General features: G+C 58.5%; 2 protein-coding genes across 2 annotated transcripts in view; one reads left to right on the top strand and one right to left on the bottom strand.

Moving 5' to 3' along the window:
* Positions 1-627: 627 nt before the first annotated feature.
* On the bottom strand, positions 628-3172 carry LOC309578087 (actin, cytoplasmic type 5). Its single transcript, XM_082290459.1, has 2 exons — positions 3048-3172; positions 628-2040 (listed from the first exon to the last, which is right to left on the bottom strand). Exon 2 carries the CDS (start codon positions 2028-2030, stop codon positions 900-902), a length of 1131 nt encoding a protein of 376 aa, XP_082146585.1. The 5' UTR covers positions 2031-2040; positions 3048-3172; the 3' UTR covers positions 628-899.
* Positions 3173-3276: 104 nt separating this feature from the next.
* The window catches only part of ARID3B (AT-rich interaction domain 3B), a 28547-nt gene continuing 11683 nt past the window's right edge, over positions 3277-20140 (top strand). Inside the window, exons 1-4 of the mRNA XM_082290586.1 lie at positions 3277-3368; positions 5624-6266; positions 12846-12917; positions 14333-14405. Coding sequence (XP_082146712.1) covers positions 5700-6266; positions 12846-12917; positions 14333-14405 — 712 coding nt within the window. The 5' untranslated portion in view covers positions 3277-3368; positions 5624-5699. The remainder of the gene's footprint in view (positions 3369-5623; positions 6267-12845; positions 12918-14332; positions 14406-20140) is intronic.

Raw genomic sequence — 20140 nt, 5'->3', positions numbered from 1 at the left:
CGGAGGCGCTGCTGATTGGCCGGCCCTGCCACGACCAGCCAATGGGAGGGCGGCCGAGGGTTTAAAGGCAGGAGCGCGGGGAGGGGCGCGCGGCCCCGCGGGATTCCCCGCCACAACAGCTTTTAATTAACGCTCCCTCGGTAATTACGCGGCTGCCATCCCTCCCCCGTGGGCAAGCAGCTCCAGTATATACCCCGTAAAAGCAGGAGGGCTCAGCTGTCCGAAGCTGCCCGCTCTTCAGCACTATCTGCTGCTCCATCTCCTCATCTTCTCCCAAAAAAGGAGAGGCCACTACCGCGGTGACCAAACCCTGTGCCAAGGCGCCAACTTTTTCTGACAAGAAGAGCTGTTTGTGTTCTAAAAAAAGCCAAGTTACCATGAAAGTCCAGTCAGGCTGCAAGAGCCACATTCCAGGCACGCTTTGCTCCTTTAACAGCTCTTAAAATGGTCCGAGCAGCACCAGGGGCCGTGATGGGATTTGAAGAGAATTTAGAAAACAAAATTTGGGCTAAGTTTTAACTTCAGGCCGGGTTGGAGTCCAAAACCTTTCCCCCCCCCCCCACCCCCCAATGACTCTTTGCAGCAAGGGGATAGAGAACCCACCCTGAAAGAAAGCAAAAGCAGCTCTTCTAGTGTTTAAACCTCGGAAGTTTATTTGTTTTCCTACAAAGGAACCTAAAGGTGACAAACCTAAAGGTGACAAACCTAGCTTTAGTGTCATCCTATCCGTGTTACACAGGGAAAGGGAACAACCCCTCCGCCTGCTTCCAAGCCCCGGAGAGCCACGAGGAGGAGGAGCCAAGGGAGAACTACAGCCTAGGGCCATTAAAATGCACATCACTAACCGGTGCCTCAACACAGGAATCAAACCAGGGGCTAAGGAATGGCGGGAGGTCCCTCTAGAAGCACTTGCGATGGACGATGGAGGGGCCGGACTCATCGTACTCCTGCTTGCTGATCCACATCTGCTGGAAGGTGGACAGGGAGGCCAGGATGGAGCCGCCGATCCACACGGAGTACTTGCGCTCGGGAGGGGCGATGATCTTGATCTTCATGGTGCTGGGGGCCAGCGCCGTGATCTCCTTCTGCATGCGGTCGGCGATGCCGGGGTACATGGTGGTGCCCCCCGACAGCACGGTGTTGGCGTACAGGTCCTTGCGGATGTCCACGTCGCACTTCATGATGGAGTTGAAGGTGGTCTCGTGGATGCCGCAGGACTCCATGCCCAGGAAGGAGGGCTGGAAGATGGACTCGGGGCAGCGGAAGCGCTCGTTGCCGATGGTGATGACCTGCCCGTCGGGCAGCTCGTAGCTCTTCTCCAGCGACGAGGAGGAGGCGGCCGTGGCCATCTCCTGCTCGAAGTCCAGCGCCACGTAGCACAGCTTCTCCTTGATGTCGCGCACGATCTCCCGCTCGGCCGTGGTGGTGAAGCTGTAGCCGCGCTCCGTCAGGATCTTCATGAGGTAGTCGGTGAGGTCGCGGCCGGCCAGGTCCAGGCGCAGGATGGCGTGGGGCAGGGCGTAGCCCTCGTAGATGGGCACCGTGTGGGTGACGCCGTCGCCGGAGTCCATCACGATGCCCGTGGTGCGGCCGGAGGCGTAGAGGGACAGCACGGCCTGGATGGCCACGTACATGGCCGGCGTGTTGAAGGTCTCAAACATGATCTGCGTCATCTTCTCCCGGTTGGCCTTGGGGTTGAGGGGGGCCTCGGTGAGCAGCACCGGGTGCTCCTCGGGCGCCACGCGCAGCTCGTTGTAGAAGGTGTGGTGCCAGATCTTCTCCATGTCGTCCCAGTTGGTGACGATGCCGTGCTCGATGGGGTACTTGAGGGTCAGGATGCCCCTCTTGCTCTGCGCCTCGTCCCCCACGTAGCTGTCCTTCTGCCCCATGCCCACCATGACGCCCTGGTGCCGGGGCCGCCCCACGATGGAGGGGAAGACGGCGCGGGGCGCGTCGTCCCCCGCGAAGCCCGCCTTGCACATCCCCGAGCCATTGTCCACCACCAGGGCAGCGATCTCCTCGTCCGCCATGCCGCCCGGCCTGCGGGCAGAGGGACAGCAGGGGGTCACTCCCTGTCTGCGGGGGACAGGGCAGGGACAGCATGGCCACGTCCCCAGGGAGCCCCAGCAGCAGTGCTGAGGGGCCCTGTGAATTAGGCCCTGAGAGGTCTGCGTTTTGAGGGAATAAATATCTATTTATTTCCTCAAAACACACGTAGAAATAAATGCAGTCCCTGAGAGGACAAGCACAGGTCTATGCAAGGTGTCCCTGCCCACGGCACAGGGTTGGAATGAACGCATCGTTAAGGTTCTTCCAGCCCAAACCATGCTGTCATTCCCACTCCTCTTCCCTGGATCTGAGGGGACCAGCAGGGAACCCCCTACACGGTCCCCATTTACCACAGCCCTGAGGGAATAAAGGTGCCCAGCACAAAGCACCATCCCCCTGCCCTGCCAGAGCCCCAAATCTGCCCGCCCCGAGGGCCTGAACGCACACAGGGGAACCCCTCATTTCACCCTCAAGGCCGCAGCAGGGGATCCCAACCCCACCTGGTGTCCCGGGAATCCCTAATCCCACACTCAGAGCCTGAACAGACACGAAGGGAACCCCGAACTCTCCCTCAGGGCCCCAAGAGGCGTGAGGAGAACCCCTAACCCTCCCCTAAGAGGCCAAACAGACACAGGGGGGACCCTTAATCCCCCCCTGAAGGGCCCCTAAACCCTCCCTGAGGGCCTAAACAGACGTGAAGGGACCCTAACATCTTACCCGAGAAACGGACCCCTAAATCCTCCCCTGAACGCCCAAACATACACAGGAGGACCTCTAAAGCCCCCTGAGAGACCCTTGACCCCACGCCAAAGGGCCAAAGAGACGCAGGGAAGCCCCCTAAGCCCACCCTCAGAGCTCGAACAGAAATGAATAGATGCTAACCTCCGCTCCGAGGGACCCGTAAGCCCCGCCTCAAAGCCCAAGCAGACACGGGGGGACCCCTAAACCCCGTCCCCGCCAGCCCGTTCCGCGCCGGAGGTGCCCCGGGCCCCGCTCACCCTCACGCGCTCCCTCAGTCCCCGCCTGCGCCTCCGCCGCGACTGCCGGGCCCGCGCCCCGCGCGCGCTTTTATACCGCCCGGAACCGGAAGCCGCCCGGCGGCGCGCTCTCTGATTGGCTGCCGCTTTCCCTCCCCGCCACCGCCCGGCCGCTTCCGGGCCCCACCGTTCCCGGAAGCGGCGCGGGCGCTTCCGCCGCTTCCGGCCGGGCGAGGAAGGGGCGGGAGGGGGGAAGGAAGGGAAGGAGGAAGGGAAAGGAAGGAGGGAAGGAAGGAGGAGCTGAGGCGGCCGCGCACGGACCGGCGGGACCCGCCACGGGAGGTAACGGCGGGGAACCGGGCGGGGGGCCCGCAGCGGTTCTGAGGGGGGGGCGGGTTGGGGGTCGCGCCCTCGGTATTTCCGCCTGAGGGGAGGGTCGGAGCCCTCGGTCATTCCCCTTGAGGCGGGGTCCCCGGTAAAACGGAGGGGGGGGCGTCGCTAATGAATTATTGCCGGCCCCCGCAGCCCTCGGTGCTGCTCGGCTCCGGCTTGAACTCTTCCCGCTGGTTCCCGCTGGGAAAAGCTCCGGCACCCGGGGCGCCGCGGGGTGAAAGGGCTCGTCAGGGGCGGGCACGGAGGGGCCGTGCACGGAAAGGGCTCTCGCAGGGGCCGGGCGAGCTCGGTCCCTGCCCTGCCTGCGTGGGGGGAGAGGCGCAAAGAGCGGGGCAGAGACGCCCGAGGCGAGGGACGGTCGCCAAAAGCAGGGCAGGGCCACCGGGAGCGGGCGAGCATCGGCGCTGAGGGCTGCGTGAAGCGGCTCTGGAAACCTGCGGCGTCCCGCGGGTTCGCTCCCGTTCCAGGTGTCAGCTCGGACTGTTCCTGCCAGCGCGGTTCAGCGGGAGCCGCTCGCCTCCGTTTGGCCTCAGGACCGGCTGTGGGCTCGCCGCCCCCAGTCCCGGGCAGCCCCGCAGCCCCTGCCCTGCCCCAGCTCCGTGCCCGAGCCGCAGCGAGCGCGGCTGCCGCATTCCTGGGTGCTGCTGCCGCACCTGAGCCGTGTTTGCTCTGCTGCTCCCGGCTCATTGATCAGCCGCCGGCTCCCCGAGCTGTTCCCGTGTGCCCCCGGAGCGTCCCCCGGGCGGGGACAGGTGACGCCGCGGTGCCACAACACCCAAACCGGGGGGGGTTTGATGCTTTGTGAGCTGGTTGTGCCTTCCCGAGGAGTCCCGGGCTCTTCCCAGCTGCCGGGGAGGGCGGGATGTTGCTGCTGACATGCACCCCGCTAATCCCCTCCGTGCCGGGGCACTCGCAGGCGGTGCTGCCCCGCAGGTAAACTCTGCTTTTCGGGGCTGGGCTGCTCCTTTAGGGAAGGGTTTGCCCGGGGAAAAATGTTCCCTGTTATTTAGGGAAGAGAGAGGGAGGGGAAAATGGGTTTGGCACGGAGCGCTTCATCCAAGACGCGCTGTGTGAGCAGCTAGGGATGCTCTGGGGAGCCTGGAAGTTGTCTTTCACTTGGAAACCTGCTGCCTGGTAGGTTATTGGTTGTTTTAGAGCAGAATCCCGCCCGTTTTGAACCGTTTTTTAGCAAAATAATCCCCTTTTTTCCCCGAGTGTGTAGCCCCGTGCTGGCTGTAGACGGGGAGGAGGGAGGTGGCAGGAGCTCGGGGCTTGTTTGGGGTTGGATTTTCCTTTGTTTCCCCAAGCTGGCCGTATTTTGATAGCCACCAACCTTGAAGGGGCAGCAAGTGGGGTGTGTTTGATCATCTCTTCCCCCCGAGGAGGACAATCTTTGTCAGCAGGGCCCGTGGGGGACACAAAGTCCAAACTACGCGCGGTGATTTTAGCGGCCGGGGATTAACGGCGCCGTCGTCTTCCCAGGGTTTATCCCGAGCTCTGCTTCCAGCCGGGGGCTGTTCTGTTGGTCTTTGCTCAAGTGCTGGCTCAGCAGGTCAAAATGGAGAGCTGGGAAAGCTCCCGGGCTCCTCAGGCTGGGAAAATTGAAGGGAGGACACGGATGGGGCTTCAGATGCGCTGGAAACTCCGGGATCCCGAGGCTGGAGCAGCTCGGTGCTCAGCAGGCTTTGCTGTGCTCCCATCTCCATCTCCTTGGCAAAAAGAATGCCTAAATACATTTACTTTTAGTGTCTGAAGTGGCAAGGATTTAGCCATGGAGTGAGAGCACGGAAGAATTTAGGGATAGCCCTGTGTGACAAATCCCTGCCTGGCTTTTATATAAATATGGTCAAGCTCATCCTGGCTGTCTCCTTTTAAGGCAGTATTCCAGGAGCACCAAATCTTAAGCCTGACCTTTCCACAGTAATGATTTAGGAAGCGTGGAAGGCTTGTGCCTGGACAAAGGCATTTGGGATGGTGTCTTTGGGGCAGAGCAGAGCAGCAAATGGTGCCCGGCTCGAAAATACAATTAAACAGTCTGAAAATTGAATGGAAGTTGGAGCCCGAGGCTGTTAAACATGGAGCTGATTGTTTCACGGTCTCCTGCACAGGAAAGAGCCCTGGCTTTGCACTCTGTTTGTCCCCTTCCTGGGGAAAAGATGAAAGCGCTCCGTGTTCACACGCACACCCGTTTGTCTCCCCGGCAGATCCCGCGCGTCTCCCGCGGCCGGGCCCCGCTCGCTGCCGGATCCCGCCGGGGCTCCCAGCCATGCGCACGGCGGGATGAAGCTGGAAGCGGTGGTGGAGCAGCTGCAGAAGCAGCAGCAGCAGCAGCAGCAGCAGCAGCCGGCGGTGCCCATGGATTCCCGGGAGCGCCGGGAGCCGCAGGTGCCGTTCCCGCCGCCCTTCCCTCCGCAGCCCCGCGCCGGCCCGGCCGGACGCGTCCCGGGGACGTCGCCCGCTGTCCCCCTGGCCAGAGCCGCCCCTGCGGCCGTAGCCACCCGGCCCTTCGACCAGAGCAGCAGGAACTCCGAGGAGGACGAGGAGGAGGACGACGACGAAGAGGAGGAGGAGGAGGACGAGGAGGAGGAGGATGAAGAAGACGGCGCCGAGCTGGAGGACGGCGCGGACGTGGCCGGCAAGGAAAGCTGCTCTGCCCTCAAGTATTTCCGAGCTCCCAAAGTCGCCCACCCCAACCAAAGAGTGGCCTCTACCTCCAGCCCCGTGTCAGCTGTGGGGCACCCGCGGGGGGCCCAGCAGGGCAAGGAGGAGCAGGGCAAAGACTCTGCCAAGCATTCCGGGTCCCCGGCGGCGCGCCCCGGCTGGCGCCTGGACGAGCAGCTCAAACAGGTCAGTGCCAGCATTCCCTGCTCCCAAAAACCACCATTTCCAGCCAGCCTGAGGAGGTTTCAGCTTGGCAAGGCCTTGGAAGTGCCTTGGGAGGCCATGCTTCCCTGGTGTGCTCTCTTTTCTAAAGAGACTCCACCAGAACTTGGCTTTGTGGATTTCCAGCTGGCGTAGAGGAGCCCCCGCTCTGGGAGAGCCTTTGTGGGGAGGGGTCTGTGGGGCTTCCCAAGGGAAGAGCCTGGTGGTGTCGTCATTTTAGGTGCACACACTTCCCTGCTAACATCTCACCCGAGCTAGTTCTCGTCAGACCTCTGGAATTCTGAATTTCTGGGCAGGCAGGGAGATGTGCCCTGATCCTGGGAGTCAGAGCCACTTTATATTCCACATGTGGGAAGCAAGGAAGGAAGGAGGGAAGGAAGGAGGCAGCTCGCTGCTGCCTCGTAGGAGGTTAATTCCATGTTTGCCTGCAGCATTAGTACTCCTTGCAGCTAGGTGCCAGGGGATCATGGAATGACTTCCTTTGTGGTGAGCGAGTATTTCGGTATATTCCAGGCCTCTGCTCCTCCCCAGCTGTTCCTGCAGAGCAGGTGGGTGTTCCCGTGCACGTGGCAAGAGCTCCTCAGGGAACGGCACTTGGGTTGCTGGGGCTGTAAAACACCCAGGGGAAGCACTTGCTGCTGGTTTTTTCCTCTGTGTTTGCTTCACCAGAGGGGCTGGGTGGAGGAGAGGGAATTGCTCAAGCCTCCTGCAGGGAAATGAGGTGGGTTTGTCGGTCAGGGGCCATTGCCTCAGAATTTACTGGATGGGAGTGGTGAAAACTTCCTCTTTCAGGGCTCTGGGTGGGGAAAAGGAGGCAGGGCTTGGGTCTTAAGGGATGGCTTTCTTTAGAAAGCCAAATAAGCTCGGCTTAGGGCCGGGGCTGGTTTTGTTCCTCGCCCAGCTGGCGCTTCTTGCTCCTGATCTCACTGGTCATTCTGGCAAGGCCATGAAAGCAGCCAGAGCTGGGCTTGGCTCGTGTGGAAGAGGGGGGAAAAAGCAGGATAAAGGATCATTGTGCAGCTGGCGTGGTGTGCTGTGGCCCATTCCTGCGCTGATGGAGTGTTCTGGGGGGCTACAGCTTAGCCTGGGTCAGGCCACGTTCACCTGGGAGCCCAAAGTGCCCAAAGCTCCAGGAAAAACGGACACAAAACCGCTCTTGCTGCTGTGTTCATCTGCTGGGGAGGCAGGGAAAAGCGGGAATCGGAGGAATCCATGGACACCGAGTTCAGGAGTGAGTTATAAAGGAAGAGCAGGGCTGGGCTGTGGCAGCTCTGGGAAGTGGTGGGAAAAGGTGGCAGGAAAAGGGCATGTCCCCTCCTTGTCCCAAAGCGTTGTCCCCTGGCACAGCAGGTGCAGGTGGAGTGGCTTTGGATCCAAGTGGCACTGCTGATTCCCAGTTCAGAGCTGGGGAGCACTGGGATACGTGGGGAATAAAGCAGGGGGCCCTGGCGTGGCAGGAAAGGGGGAGGATTGTGTGGGGAGCTGTGGGCTGGCCACTTAATTCTCTGGAATTTTTGATTCCAAGGCATATTTCGAAGGGATGAGCTGTGTCCTTTCCTCCCTGTCTTTAACAGGCAGAAAACCCAGGATAAAACGGAGAAGTGCCTGTGTTCTCCAGTTTGCTCCCAAAATTATTCCTGAATCCGTCTTTTTAGCTTCTTGTGGCAGTCCTGCTCCAGGAGTATTCCTGGCATGCAGAACACCCGGTGCTCGTGGAACTGGGAGGGGGGGCAGGAAAAGTCGCTTCATTTCTCCTCTGGAAGCCTTGGGGGAAAATGTCCCTTGGGAGTGGGAGGCTGGGATTGCCTGGGACACGGAGGTGGCGGAAATTTGGGAGCCACCAGGAAAACGAAGCCGCTTCAGCCCCACCCCAGACAGGCAAGGAAGTCATTGTAGGACAAGGGTGCAGGCAAAAGAGCTGGCTCAGCTCACGGCACAGGGAATCCTGTCAGCTCAGGGAGCGGAGGAGCTTGGCCAGGAGAAGGAATTGCTGCTGGGGGGTTGCTCCATTTGCTCCTCCAAGCCTCTGGAATGCCCTGAAATCCATCCCAGCTCCTGGAAAAGGGCGCTGGGCACTGCCTGTCTTTGGGGAAAAGTGAGGCTTTGACTCCAGGGCTGTCAGAGGTGGGGTTGGGTGGCTGGGGAGGCACTGGGCCCTCATCCCGTGGGTGCTCCCGTTCGCTGGGAATGCCGCTGTTCCCTGGGAAAAGCAGGGGCTCGGTGCCGCTTCCTCCCGTCCTGCTGAGGCTGGTGCAGCACCAGCACCAGCGGTTCCGTGGGGAATGTGAGGATAAATCCCAGATTTCCAGGCCTCAGCTGCTGCTGGATGCCCTTTTCCGAGCGTCCGGGAACGCTTTGTGCCCCCGTTTTTGGGGACGTCTCAGGGCAGCTTCCCAGAAGCCAAGCGGGCACTGCTTTGGGAAAAAGCCTGACCTAAACCTTCACAGAGGTCACGCTGTTTATTAAGATAAGTCAGCTTAAAATAATTGCTGTGCCTTTGCTGCAGGCCCCGGGAACGAGCGGCTGGGATTCCATAACCTGAGGTATGTGCCTCGGGATTGCTCAGGAGAGACCCCTTAATCCAGGAGGGGGAAGGTCCCTGGGAGGAAAAGGGGCATCTCACACGGGGCTTTTTGCCCCGTGGTTGTTTCAGGGCCTGATTCAGGGTTGGATTTTTCAGTCCTTTTGTGTGTCACTGGGTATTTTCCCTTTGGTGCTGCGGTGGGAGGAGATTCCTCGTTCCCAGCTGACAGTAAAGACCTGGTTTTTCTTCTGTTTGAATTCTTCATCCAAGCCACTTGCTGCTTCTCCTGAAACCCCTGGTTTAGGTTCAGGGGATTGCCCCCAGCTCTTCACCCCCAGGATTCCATAGGTGAGTTAGAGGTAGTGGCTGCGGCTGGATCTGGAGGCAGGAAAAGGATCTCGTTTATATCCTGGCTCCCTTTAGGATTTCTTCAGGTGCCACACTTATTTATAGCAATAGTGGCAGCTTGTCTCCTTCAGTGCCAGTTCCCAGGAGTTCAGGCTGGAGGCAGGAGCTGGAATGTGTTGTTTCCTTGCACTTGTGTTCTTCTCACTCGGGGGTAAATCGATGACTCCAGGCTGGCACCGAGAATCCCTCTTCCCACCCCACACAGATCTTGGCATCAGGTCTGGGTGGATTCCTCTGAGCCTTTGGGAGCAGGAGGCGTTCAGAGAGCCCAGCTTTTCCTCAAGGATGAGGAAGCAGGTTCCTGTTTGGTCATGGGAACACATGAAAGGAACTTAATAAAAAAAGGTAATTAATCGGTTAAACTGCAGCCCTTTCCTTCCCTTCCCTTCCCCATCCTCCCTGCCATTCCTGAAATCACTAAAATGTTTTCAAGGGCTGCCTTTGAAGCTGGGGGCTGTTGAATTGAGCTCTGTTATTAGGAAGGCTGGGAAGGGTTGATTCCCATTCCAGGGGAGCTGGTGTGGGCAGTAATTACCCCTTGGCTCTCGGTGCCTGAGAACTTGCAGCTCGGGGCAGCAGCCCTGATCTTATCAGGGTTTGTACTACAACAGTTTTCTTTCTGAGAGCATCTGTTTCACTTCCTAAGGCTTAACTCTGCCCACAAAAGGAATTTCTGTGGATTCCCTGATAATCCTGAAATTGCTGCCCCTGTCCCTTTTCATTGATTCAACCCACGGGGCAGGGGAGGGGTTTCCTTGGACCTTCAGGTGGGTATTCCTGAAGATTCCTGGCCTGAAGCCTCTGTCCGAAGTGAGGAGGTGCAGAAGGAGTCTGGGTTTCGTGGCAGAAGGTTTTAATTCCCCTTGTCTGGGACGTGTTTGTCCTGCAGGGCACGGGAAGTGTTTGTTGTCTCCTGCTCCATCTGCTCGGCAGCTCAGGGTTAACTCCGGCCTGGGATTGGAAACCAAAATTGCTCTGGACATCTGAGCTTCCCTCTAATCAGATATTCCAGGTGGTTAGGGAGTAATCCCAAAATAGGGCTGGATATAATTGCTGCTGAAGCTTCCTCGGGGGGGCTCCGGTGGCTCCGAGGTGTCCGTGCCACAGGGAGGGCTCCAGGCTCTGCCAGCAGCCTGGCAAAGCTGGGCAGCCTTTCCCAGCCCCTCAGCCTTCCCTGCCAGCCTCTGCATCCAAGCTTTGGGCACATCCAGAGCCGCTTCCAGCACCTTTTCCCGCGAGAGGGCAGAGAAATCCCGAGGGCCGCTTGTCCCGCACCAGCGACTTCCCTGGATGCAGAGGCAGCAGGGACTGGCAGGACTCGGGGCAGGGAATTCCCGGCCTCCCTGAGCAGGGTTTGCTCCTTCCTGCCACTCCTGCCTGGCTTCTCCGAAGGTCTGTAATTCCCTGTGGGATATATGGATTTCTCCTGCCACTCCTGCAGAGAAGGAACTTGGTTTTCCGAGTGGGAATGGCAGGGAAGCTGGATCCCAGGCTCCTGCCCAGCTCTCTGGCTGGGCACAAGGGATTTTGTGCTGCATCTGGAGCACCTCTGCGGAGTGCTGGAGTCTCTGCTGGGAAAGGGCCTGTTCCATGGATCAGTGCAGCTCGATTCCCTGCTGCTGGGCTGGCATTCCCTGCTCTGCCCCGCAGGCCAGCCCCTGCTCCGTCCCTGCACCCCACACCTGCCCCGGGCTGGGCGAGGAGCCCTCTCCTTCCCCCTGGAAGTGGGATAAACCCTCGCAGCCGCAGCAGGAGGGGGGCTGCAGCTGCCCAGAGCCCCTCAGCTCGGGACACTCAGTGTCACGCCAGGTGAGGGCCATCCCTGCTGCTTTGGTGGACATATGGCCAAAGCCTGGTGGCCTCAGCTCCCCGTAAGCTCCTTTTCCCAGGAGGTGTGGGGGAGATCCCAGGGAGGAGCCGTGGGAAGCGGGATGGATTTATTCTGCTTGCCCTCTGCCATTTTTTCTAATCACCCTTTTTCTTCATGGAGAACGAGCCAAATGTGTTCTGTTTAATTTTTCAGGAATCTTTAAGCCCTTTAAAAGTTCTGTTCCTGAGAATTCTCCCAAGTTCAAACCCACTGGCAGGAGAGAATTGTCTCCTTTCACCCCTCTTCCTTCTCATCCCTGCCCTCAAATGTAGTGGAATAAGCTCTCAGCACGACCAGAATTCCCTGTGGAAGCAAGCTCTGCCCTCTGGATTTATATCCAAGTGCCAGCTTGGGCAGGGAGCTGCCAAAGGAAAGGGTCAGAAAGCTGAACCTTCACAAATCCCTGAGCCTTGCAGTGTGGAAAGTCCAGGATGGGAAATCCCCGCTGCCTCTCATTCCGACTGTTCCCTAGGTTTGGTCCCAGTGACCGGTCCCTGGGGGCTTTAGGAGCAGCTGGATGCTTCCATAATCAGCCAAAAACCTGTTTGGGTTTAATCTCTGCTGGAGAGAGAGAGGCTCGGGGAGAAAGGACAGCGGGATGGATCCTCCTGTGAGCAACCCCAGCCTGGGATCCCTGCCTGGAGAGGGCTGGGGGTTGATGTGCTGCAGCAAGCAGCTGACCTACCACAAGTGGCCATAATCCCCCGTTAAATGTCTCTCCCTTGGTGGCACTGGCTGGGTAATTGCCTTTCCAGCAGGAATTACTGCCTCAAACCGAACCAGCAGGCGTTAGGGAGCTCCTTCCGGGCCTCGGGAGCGGCGACGGAGCCGTGCCCGGCCCCGGCCAGGGCTGCTCATCCTCCTCATTCAGTGTGTGCCTCCAGGATTTCGGCTACTGGAGCACCTCCAGAATTCCCAGGAGGTGCTTTTGGGGGTGCTGGGAGCTTTCCTCTCCGTGAGTTTGGCAGGGTGGGTTTGCCTCTTCCTTCCTTTTTCCAGCATGCGTTGGACTGGGATTTTTGTGGAGTTGGTGTTTTCAGGATGCTTGGATTTATTTCAGAATCATCCTGGCCTTCTCTACCGCTGGAGCTGCTGGTTCCCAGCCCTTGGTGATCACTCCAGGATGCCAATTTCCCAAGTGGAATAGGGCCTAACCAGACTAATCCTTTTAATGAACCTTAATCCAGCAAAGCCGAGCTTTCCATTTCTCTGGGGAAAATCCACATCCTCCCGGGAGTCAGGGTCCCTAGGCTGGCAAGCAGCTTTCCAGAGGGATTATTGCCCTCCTTCTGCTCCTGGTTTTGTAGGGCAGCGTGGGGAGCACGGCAGGGCTCTTCCAGGTGTGTGGGAAGGAAGGGTGACGCCTTTCACGGGGGCTCTGGGATGTGCCCTTGGAAAAAAGGTGGGCACAGGGAGCAAAAGAAGCAGCACCTCTGAGGTGTTGGACCTCATTCCAGCAGAGCCACGGAGGAATTGGCATCCTTCCCTTCGGGAGGGGAGGGAATGTGGCTGGCAGGTGGAATGGGAGGTGAAAAATTCCCATTTTGTGTGAGAGATCCCAGGGAATTGCGTTGTGACAAAAGCACAAATGCAGACACCTTTCTTGTCACCTTGGGCCAAGCCAGCAGCTGCTTTCCTGTGTGTTTGTGCCTAAAAATGCACATTTCCAAGCCTTCTGGAACTGTCCCCACAGCTTTTCCTTGGGAATCCTTTCCATCCTTTGCTGTTTTTCCCTCCCCAGAACGGCAGCGTGACCTGGAGCGACGAAGGCGACGGATGCCGGGGAAGGGAAATCTCCCGAGACTTTGCCAAGGTCGGTCTGGTCATGGGGACCTGGGGAAGGGGGGGATTTGGGGAATCCTGATCCCCCTGATCCATGGCAGAGGGTGACCACAGAGCCCTCACTGTAGGGAATTTGTGGGAAAACTGTAGGAGTTCATGGTTTGTTGCCTTGCACTGGGATATAATGTGAACTAAGAATTAACAGCCAGACTTCGGGCGTTGAAAAACTTCTGTCCAGGCTTTCTCCAGCTGGGAGAAGAACATTTTCCCTCTGGAATGCTGTGCTCGTGGATTTGAACGTGTCACAGCAGCCGGAGGAATTCCGTTTAAACTGAAGGCAGCTCCACTCTTCCCAGAGCTTCGCAGGAATTCAGCCCCAAAACCCCTCTTTTTTGGACCAAGTGGTTGCAGTGCCCACAGAGAGGCCGAAATGCAGATTTCCCAAGGATTCTTTGCTGTTGAGCTGCTCCACAAGAGGGGCTACAACCAGCGAAAAACAATTCCCGTGGAGCGGCGCAGGATTGTTCCAGGAGAAGGAATTCAATTCCTCACCTCCAGCACTGTCTCGTTGTGTGTCCCCCTGTGTCCCAGGGAGAGCCTGGCTCCAGCCTGGCCCTTCCTGGCCTCACAGGACTCCTGAGAGGTGCAAATTGGGATTTGCTGTCCCAGCAGTGGCTGTGGGGTGACACTTGTGCCCGTCCCCTCTGAAGAACCCAGGGATAACGCTCACACACAGCCCCTCTCTTTTGGGAAGCACCGCCTGGGGAACTCGAGTTGAATTATTTGGGGGTTTCAAGCCTTCTGGTAAAAATTATTCCTTCAGCAAACTGACTCTGGGCTGGTCTCTGGTGTTTCTGAGGGCTTTTTGGTTTCTTTGGAGGCACTGCCAGGCACACAGGGAAGCTCTGTCCTTTCATCTCCTCCCGCCGGGGCTTTGGCACTTAGGTGACAATCCCTGAGGGAGGGAGCTGGGAGTGCAGGAGAAGCTGCCGAGAAGTTTGACCTCCCTGGTGCCACAAAGGTGCCACTGATGTGTCCCAAACCGCTGTCACCTCCCTTCTGGCTGTGTCCTCGTCCTCCCTGGCTCACCTCCATCCTTTCTGTCCCTTTGCTTCCGGGTGGCTTCAACCCCTGCTCCGGCCCCTTAGCTGAGGTGAAGGTTGGCTTTGATCATCCTGCAGATCTTTGCCAGCCTGAGGGGCTCTGGGAATCCTGTTCCCTTCGGGATGCCAGGCTTTGTGCCTGGATGAGTTCCCGAGGGGCTGAACGAGGGTCCTCAAGCCGTCCCTGTCACAGCCGTGGCCACCGAGTTCCTCCTTGTTCCCCCTCTCCCTGTGCTTTCCTTTCACCCTTGCAGTGCAAACACCCCCTGGAAGAAGCCAATATCCCTCTGTTTTCTGTCTCCCTCTGGATTTGTGCCCTCATCTTAGTTTGTTTCCCCTGCAGCTCTATGAACTGGACAGCGATCCCGAGCGGAAGGAATTCCTGGACGACCTCTTCATCTTCATGCAGAAGAGGGGTGAGTGGCATTCGTGTGAACTCCACGAGCGAGGCAGAGCAGGATGAATCCATTCCCTTGCAGACCCTCACCTCGGAGCCCACCTGTGGGGGCTGCCAGCAGCACGAGCTGCGGGGTGGGATGGGCAGCCCTGGACACCTCCAGCCGCCTGCAGAGAAATCTGCTCTGTGCTCCAGTGTCTCCTTCCTCTTCCCTGTTAATTATTGATCGTGAGCGCGCTCCTGGGGCCGGCCCTGAGCCAGTCACCAGCTGGAGGAGTGCAGCTTTTAATCAGCTGGCCTCTTGTTTGCTGGAGACTCCCTTTTTTCCTGCCTGCTGGAAGGCTGTGGCGATGAAAGGGAGGAGCTGAGAGGAGCCAGGAGTGTTTGGATTTACGGAATTCAGGGAGCCCGGTTTCTTCAGCTTGATGGGAAAACTGGGCGGTGTGTGTTGAGCTGGGGGAGGTGGTTTCTCCTCTGTCCATAATCCAAAAGGGAATATTTTCACCTGGCATGGATTTTTTTTTAGCAGCTCTGTGCCCATTTTTCCCGTTCCTGCTCTTCCCAGGGTTTTGGGTGGCAGGGAGCGGGTGGACATCCCCCTGGGGCTGTTTTGGGAGCTATCCTGGCACGACGATAAGGATTGAGGCTTCACTTCTCACCCCCATGCTCCAGTCCAAGGCTGAAGAGCTGCCTTGTTCCCAAAGAACCCCCAAACCCAGCTCCTCGCTCCTGAGAGCAAAGTGGTTTTTAGCCAGGACGTGTGAAGAGCTGCTCAATTTGCACCTCGTGTCTGAGGGGCTGCAGAGCAGCTCTGCCCATAAAACAGCCCCGCTGTAAAAACGGGGATTCGCTGTCGTCCAGGAGGAGCTGGGGCACGGATCAGGAGCTGAGCCCAGCCCAGCAGGAGAGATAAATGGGAGATTTCACAGGAGCTGCAGGGATGAAAAGGCTGGGCTGGCTGTGCTGCTTTGGGAATGCCCCTGGGAACGGGGCAGCCATGAAACGGCCCTAATGCAGATCAAATGTGCAGGCCCCGGCACAGCGGGCCGTCCCCACAGCCACAGCTGCCGGCGATAAAACGGCCCTGGAGCAGCGATAACGAGGGAAGGGGACGGAGAGGGAGGCTGGAGACGGCCTTTGTGGGGTTTTGTTCCTGGGACGTGCTGGGGAGAGCGAGGGGCACGTGGGCAGAGGGAGGGTGGCACAGCGGGGCTGGGGCAGAGCAGGACACGTGTCCCTGTTGCCCTCTGCCAGGCCAGGTTGGTGTGTCCCCACTGTCCCTCCCAGGCCAGGCTGGTGTGTCCCTATTGTCCCTCCCAGGCCAGGCTGGTGTGTGCCCATTGTCCCCACATCTTTTCCATGGCTCAAACATTTGGAATGCCGACAGATGGGCAGCCTCATGTCCTCAGCATTTTCCCCTTTGGAGCAGTGGGATTGCCCCATGCCTGGGAGGATCCATGCCAGGCATCCCAGTGGGGCACAGCTCGGGGCTGTGCTGGGAAAGGCGCCTTCCCAGAGAAGCTGTTGTGTCCATGCCTTTGGGAAACCCTCACAAAACCTCTGGGATGGCTCAGCTCTGCCGATCCTGCCTCTGGATTAAGCGGTGTTCTCCAGTGGGACATCAGTGGCCATAAATCCCTTCCTTTGCCCCGCTCCCTGTGCTGCAGCCAGCGCTGCCCCGAGCAGCTCTGCATGGAAAACCCCCCTTGGAGCACTGCAGAGGTGTCTCCTGCATGGTCCCAAAGAGCCAGGAATGGCTTTTTCCTTAATTTCTCGAGGGAGCTGCTGTCCTAGTTTGCATTCCTGCTTTCTGCTGGAGCCTTTCAGAGCAGGGAATCCACTATTCCCTGTACCTGCACCTCTGGAAGTGGTGGTGGGATGGGAACAGGGGCAAAGCTGGGCACTTGGGATCTCCAGCCAGTGTGAATCCAGCTCTTCTGGGGCTGCAGCATCCCGAAATCTCTTCCAGGGAATGCCTGGCTCATCCACCTGAAGCATCCAGGTGACCAAAAAGCCTCCACCAGATCCATCAGCTGGTATTTTGGGGGAGTTTACCTGCAAATTCCAATTATTTAGAAGAAGTTTTCAGCAGCTCCTTCCCATAAAACCCAAACTTTCTCCCCTTTTTTTTTTATAAAACAAAACATTCCTCACAGGCAGACAGGAGAATTTTTTTCTCTAATTTGGAAAGAGCCTGGGACCTCCCCTTTGGAAAGATGTAAAAAGAAAAGAAACTATCCCTTTCCTGGGAAAGGAAACATCCAAATCAGATCATGAATCATCCCTTTAAGCAGCTGGAAACGGTGGGTTAGAGGGAATATTGCTGTAGCTCCAAAGGACAATCACACTGGAAGTAATTAATGGGAAAACAGAGCGAGGAGTTTGCCTGGTCCTGGCTTAGAGGAGCTTTGGTTTGGGTTTAGTCGGGGTGAAGGGTGTTGGAGCAGCTCAGATGTTTGCCTGGAAACGGGGTTGGCCCGAATTACCAGGAATTCCCTGGGAATTATGGGATGGTGTTGCTCTGCATCCACCTTTGTGTGGCTGGTTCGGGTGATTCCAGCTGCACCCGAGGACCCCAGTGCAGGTGCAGCTGCTCAGAGCTGAGTGATGGGCTCAGAGGGGCTTTGTTCTCACTTCCCCCGGAGGCCGAGGCGTTAAACGGTGCCCTTGTTTCCCAAAGTGGGATGTTGAGCCTGGAATCCTGCTCTTCCCGGGTCCTTTCGACGCTGGGGCTCCCCACCTCAACTTCAGCGTCCTTTGTCAGGTGGCAGCAGAGGTGGCTCAGCGCTGAGGGACGAGCCTGCAGCTCCCCTGGGCTGTTTCTGCCTCTCCCTGCCTGGAAAAGGGCAGTGGATCCCTGATCTCCCGAGGCCACGCCTATGGAAAAGCTGCAGGCAGGGGTTCCACATCTGCCAGAGGGAACAGAGCCAGGGAATGGATTGGCCCAGCTGGGCCGGGAGAGCAGCTCCCCGTGGGATCAGGGATTGCAGCTCCCCATGGGATCAGGGATTGCAGCTCCCCGTGGGATCCAGGGCAGGATCAGGGATTGCAGCTCCCCGTGGGATCAGGGATTGCAGCTCCCCGTGGGATCAGGGATTGCAGCTCCCCATGGGATCAGGGATTGCAGCTCCCCGTGGGATCAGGGATTGCAGCTCCCCGTGGGATCAGGGATTGCAGCTCCCCGTGGGATCAGGGATTGCAGCTCCCCGTGGGATCAGGGATTGCAGCTCCCCGTGGGATCAGGGATTGCAGCTCCCCGTGGGATCAGGGATTGCAGCTCCCCGTGGGATCAGGGATTGCAGCTCTCTGTGGGATCAGGGATTGCAGCTCCCCATGGGATCCAGGGCAGGATCAGGGATTGCAGCTCCCCGTGGGATCAGGGATTGCAGCTCCCCATGGGATCAGGGATTGCAGCTCCCCATGGGATCAGGGATTGCAGCTCCCCGTGGGATCAGGGATTGCAGCTCCCCGTGGGATCAGGGATTGCAGCTCCCCGTGGGATCAGGGATTGCAGCTCTCTGTGGGATCAGGGATTGCAGCTCCCCATGGGATCCAGGGCAGGATCAGGGATTGCAGCTCCCCGTGGGATCAGGGATTGCAGCTCCCCATGGGATCAGGGATTGCAGCTCCCCATGGGATCAGGGATTGCAGCTCCCCGTGGGATCAGGGATTGCAGCTCCCCGTGGGATCAGGGATTGCAGCTCCCCATGGGATCAGGGATTGCAGCTCCCCGTGGGATCAGGGATTGCAGCTCCCCATGGGATCAGGGATTGCAGCTCCCCGTGGGATCAGGGATTGCAGCTCCCCGTGGGATCAGGGATTGCAGCTCCCCATGGGATCAGGGATTGCAGCTCCCCGTGGGATCCAGGGCAGGATCAGGGGCCGTGGCTGGGCACCGGTGCCCACCAGGCCCTGCAATCTGATAAGGGCAGCCCCTTTGCAGGGCAGCAGATAAGAGGTGGCCTCCTGTCCCCCCGAGGCTGATTGATCTCCCCCTGGATGGGCTCTCATGGGCTGCAGGCTCCCGGATCGGGTGCTGACTCCCTGTTTGGGAGGTGGGAATGGTGGGAATGCCCTGCCTGGACAGGCCGCATCAGCTGTGGCACTGAGGGAGCAGAGGGGGGCTCTTCATCCCGGCTCTGGAGAGCCAAACCCCATAAAACTCGGGCTGAAACCCTAAAGCAGCCAGGATTTGGCCCTGGAGAGGGATCTGGGCAAATGAGGAGCTGAGGCAGCGCGGGGGCCAAGCTGATTTGCTGCTGTGGAGTGAATTTTCCCTCTGTTTAGCTGCGAGATCACACACCCCACGGAATTGCTGTGCCTCCCTTCAGAGAAACACAGAGTTCTGTTCCCCTCAAGATTTGGCTCGATATTACTTTAAATCCCTGTGGACTTTCCCAGTTTCCTGGGGAAAACCTGTTCCTTTTGGCTGCCTGATACAATTTCTCCTCTGAGCATATTTAGAGTGGGAAGAGCAGCTTTTTATTTACCTGGTACATGTCGCAGCTTCCAAAATGTCTTTTTTCCGTGCCTGTTTTTCACTCCAGAGCACATTTCGTTGCCATTTAAATGCCATTTAAACGCTTGGGATTCTCACCTCCTTTGTTCCTTGCTGTAAAATGGACACTCCTGCGAGGAAATCGGAGAGGGAAAGTGGGAGGTGGTTGGGAAAGCAGAGCTGCAGGGGCTGGGTGTGATTAAGGGCCCTTTGTGCAGGACAAGTCGTGGCTTAGGCCGCTGGGTGGTGGGGAAATCCCTGTGTGGGGAGAGCGGCAGGGAAAGCCGAGCAAACCCCTAAAACTGCCTGGAGTTTGGTTAAAACCCACCTTCGGGGCAGTTGTCCTCAGTCTGCACCTCCAGGTGGAGGTCTGGCTCGGAAATTCGGCTAAGGGAGGATGGAGGAGAGGAAAACAATGCCCTGGGGTGGTGTTGGATGGGGAGGAAGAGGATGGGCCAAAGCGAATCCCTCGGCGAGGCCGAGCAGAGCCGACCCTCTTCTCCAGGAGCTGCTTCCTGGGTAAACCCAGCCGTTCCAGGCTTTCCTGGGGCTCACACCCTCCTCAGCCCCCTCAGGAGCTCTGGGAGGCTGCAAATCCAGCAGATTTCCCGAGCAGAGGGGACACTGAGGCCTCTCCGGAGAAGCCCCTGAGGCTCCCGATCCGTCTGCCTGGAACAGAGGAGGCTTTGGAAGGGGAGGAATTCCCTCCAAGGCCGGGGATGTTTATGGCTCCAGTCAGCCTTCCTCCAGGGAATGCCTTAATTCCAGAAATCCAGGTTGTGGCTGCGTTTCTCCTCAGCAAGTCAGGAGCCCGTGGGCCGTGGGGTGGCTCTGCTTTCCCCTTCCGTGTTTATCAGCTCTGCATCTCCCCTTGCCCGGTGGGAACAGCCTCCCTGTGCCCCTCGTTTGGCTGCCATGAGCCCGGTGACGGAGCTGGGGCTCTGCTAGAAGGGAGCAGAAGTTGTTTTCCAGGGAAGCTGGGAGAAGAGGATCTTCCTCTCCCTCTCGGAGCCGGGCAGGGCTCGGGGCAGGAGGTTGGAAGTACAGTAAAATGAGTTTGCCATCAAAAGGCAACAAGTCCTGCGCTGTGCCCCCGGCTGCTGACCTTTCCCTCTGGAATTCTGCCCCCTGACCCCGGGATCATTAATCGTGGTGCTGCCAGATGACAGTAATCCATCATGGCCCCTGACAGGGACAGGATCCGCTGGGCCCAGGCTTCTCGGCTTTCAGCCCTTCCTGTCGGGGCGCTGGGGGTT

Source organism: Coloeus monedula, assembly GCF_965178545.1.
Source record: "Coloeus monedula genome assembly, chromosome: 14".
NCBI classification, from domain to species: Eukaryota; Metazoa; Chordata; class Aves; order Passeriformes; family Corvidae; genus Coloeus; species Coloeus monedula.
Note: the sequence above shows the minus strand (reverse complement) of the source record. Positions and strands in the feature narration are given on the sequence as shown.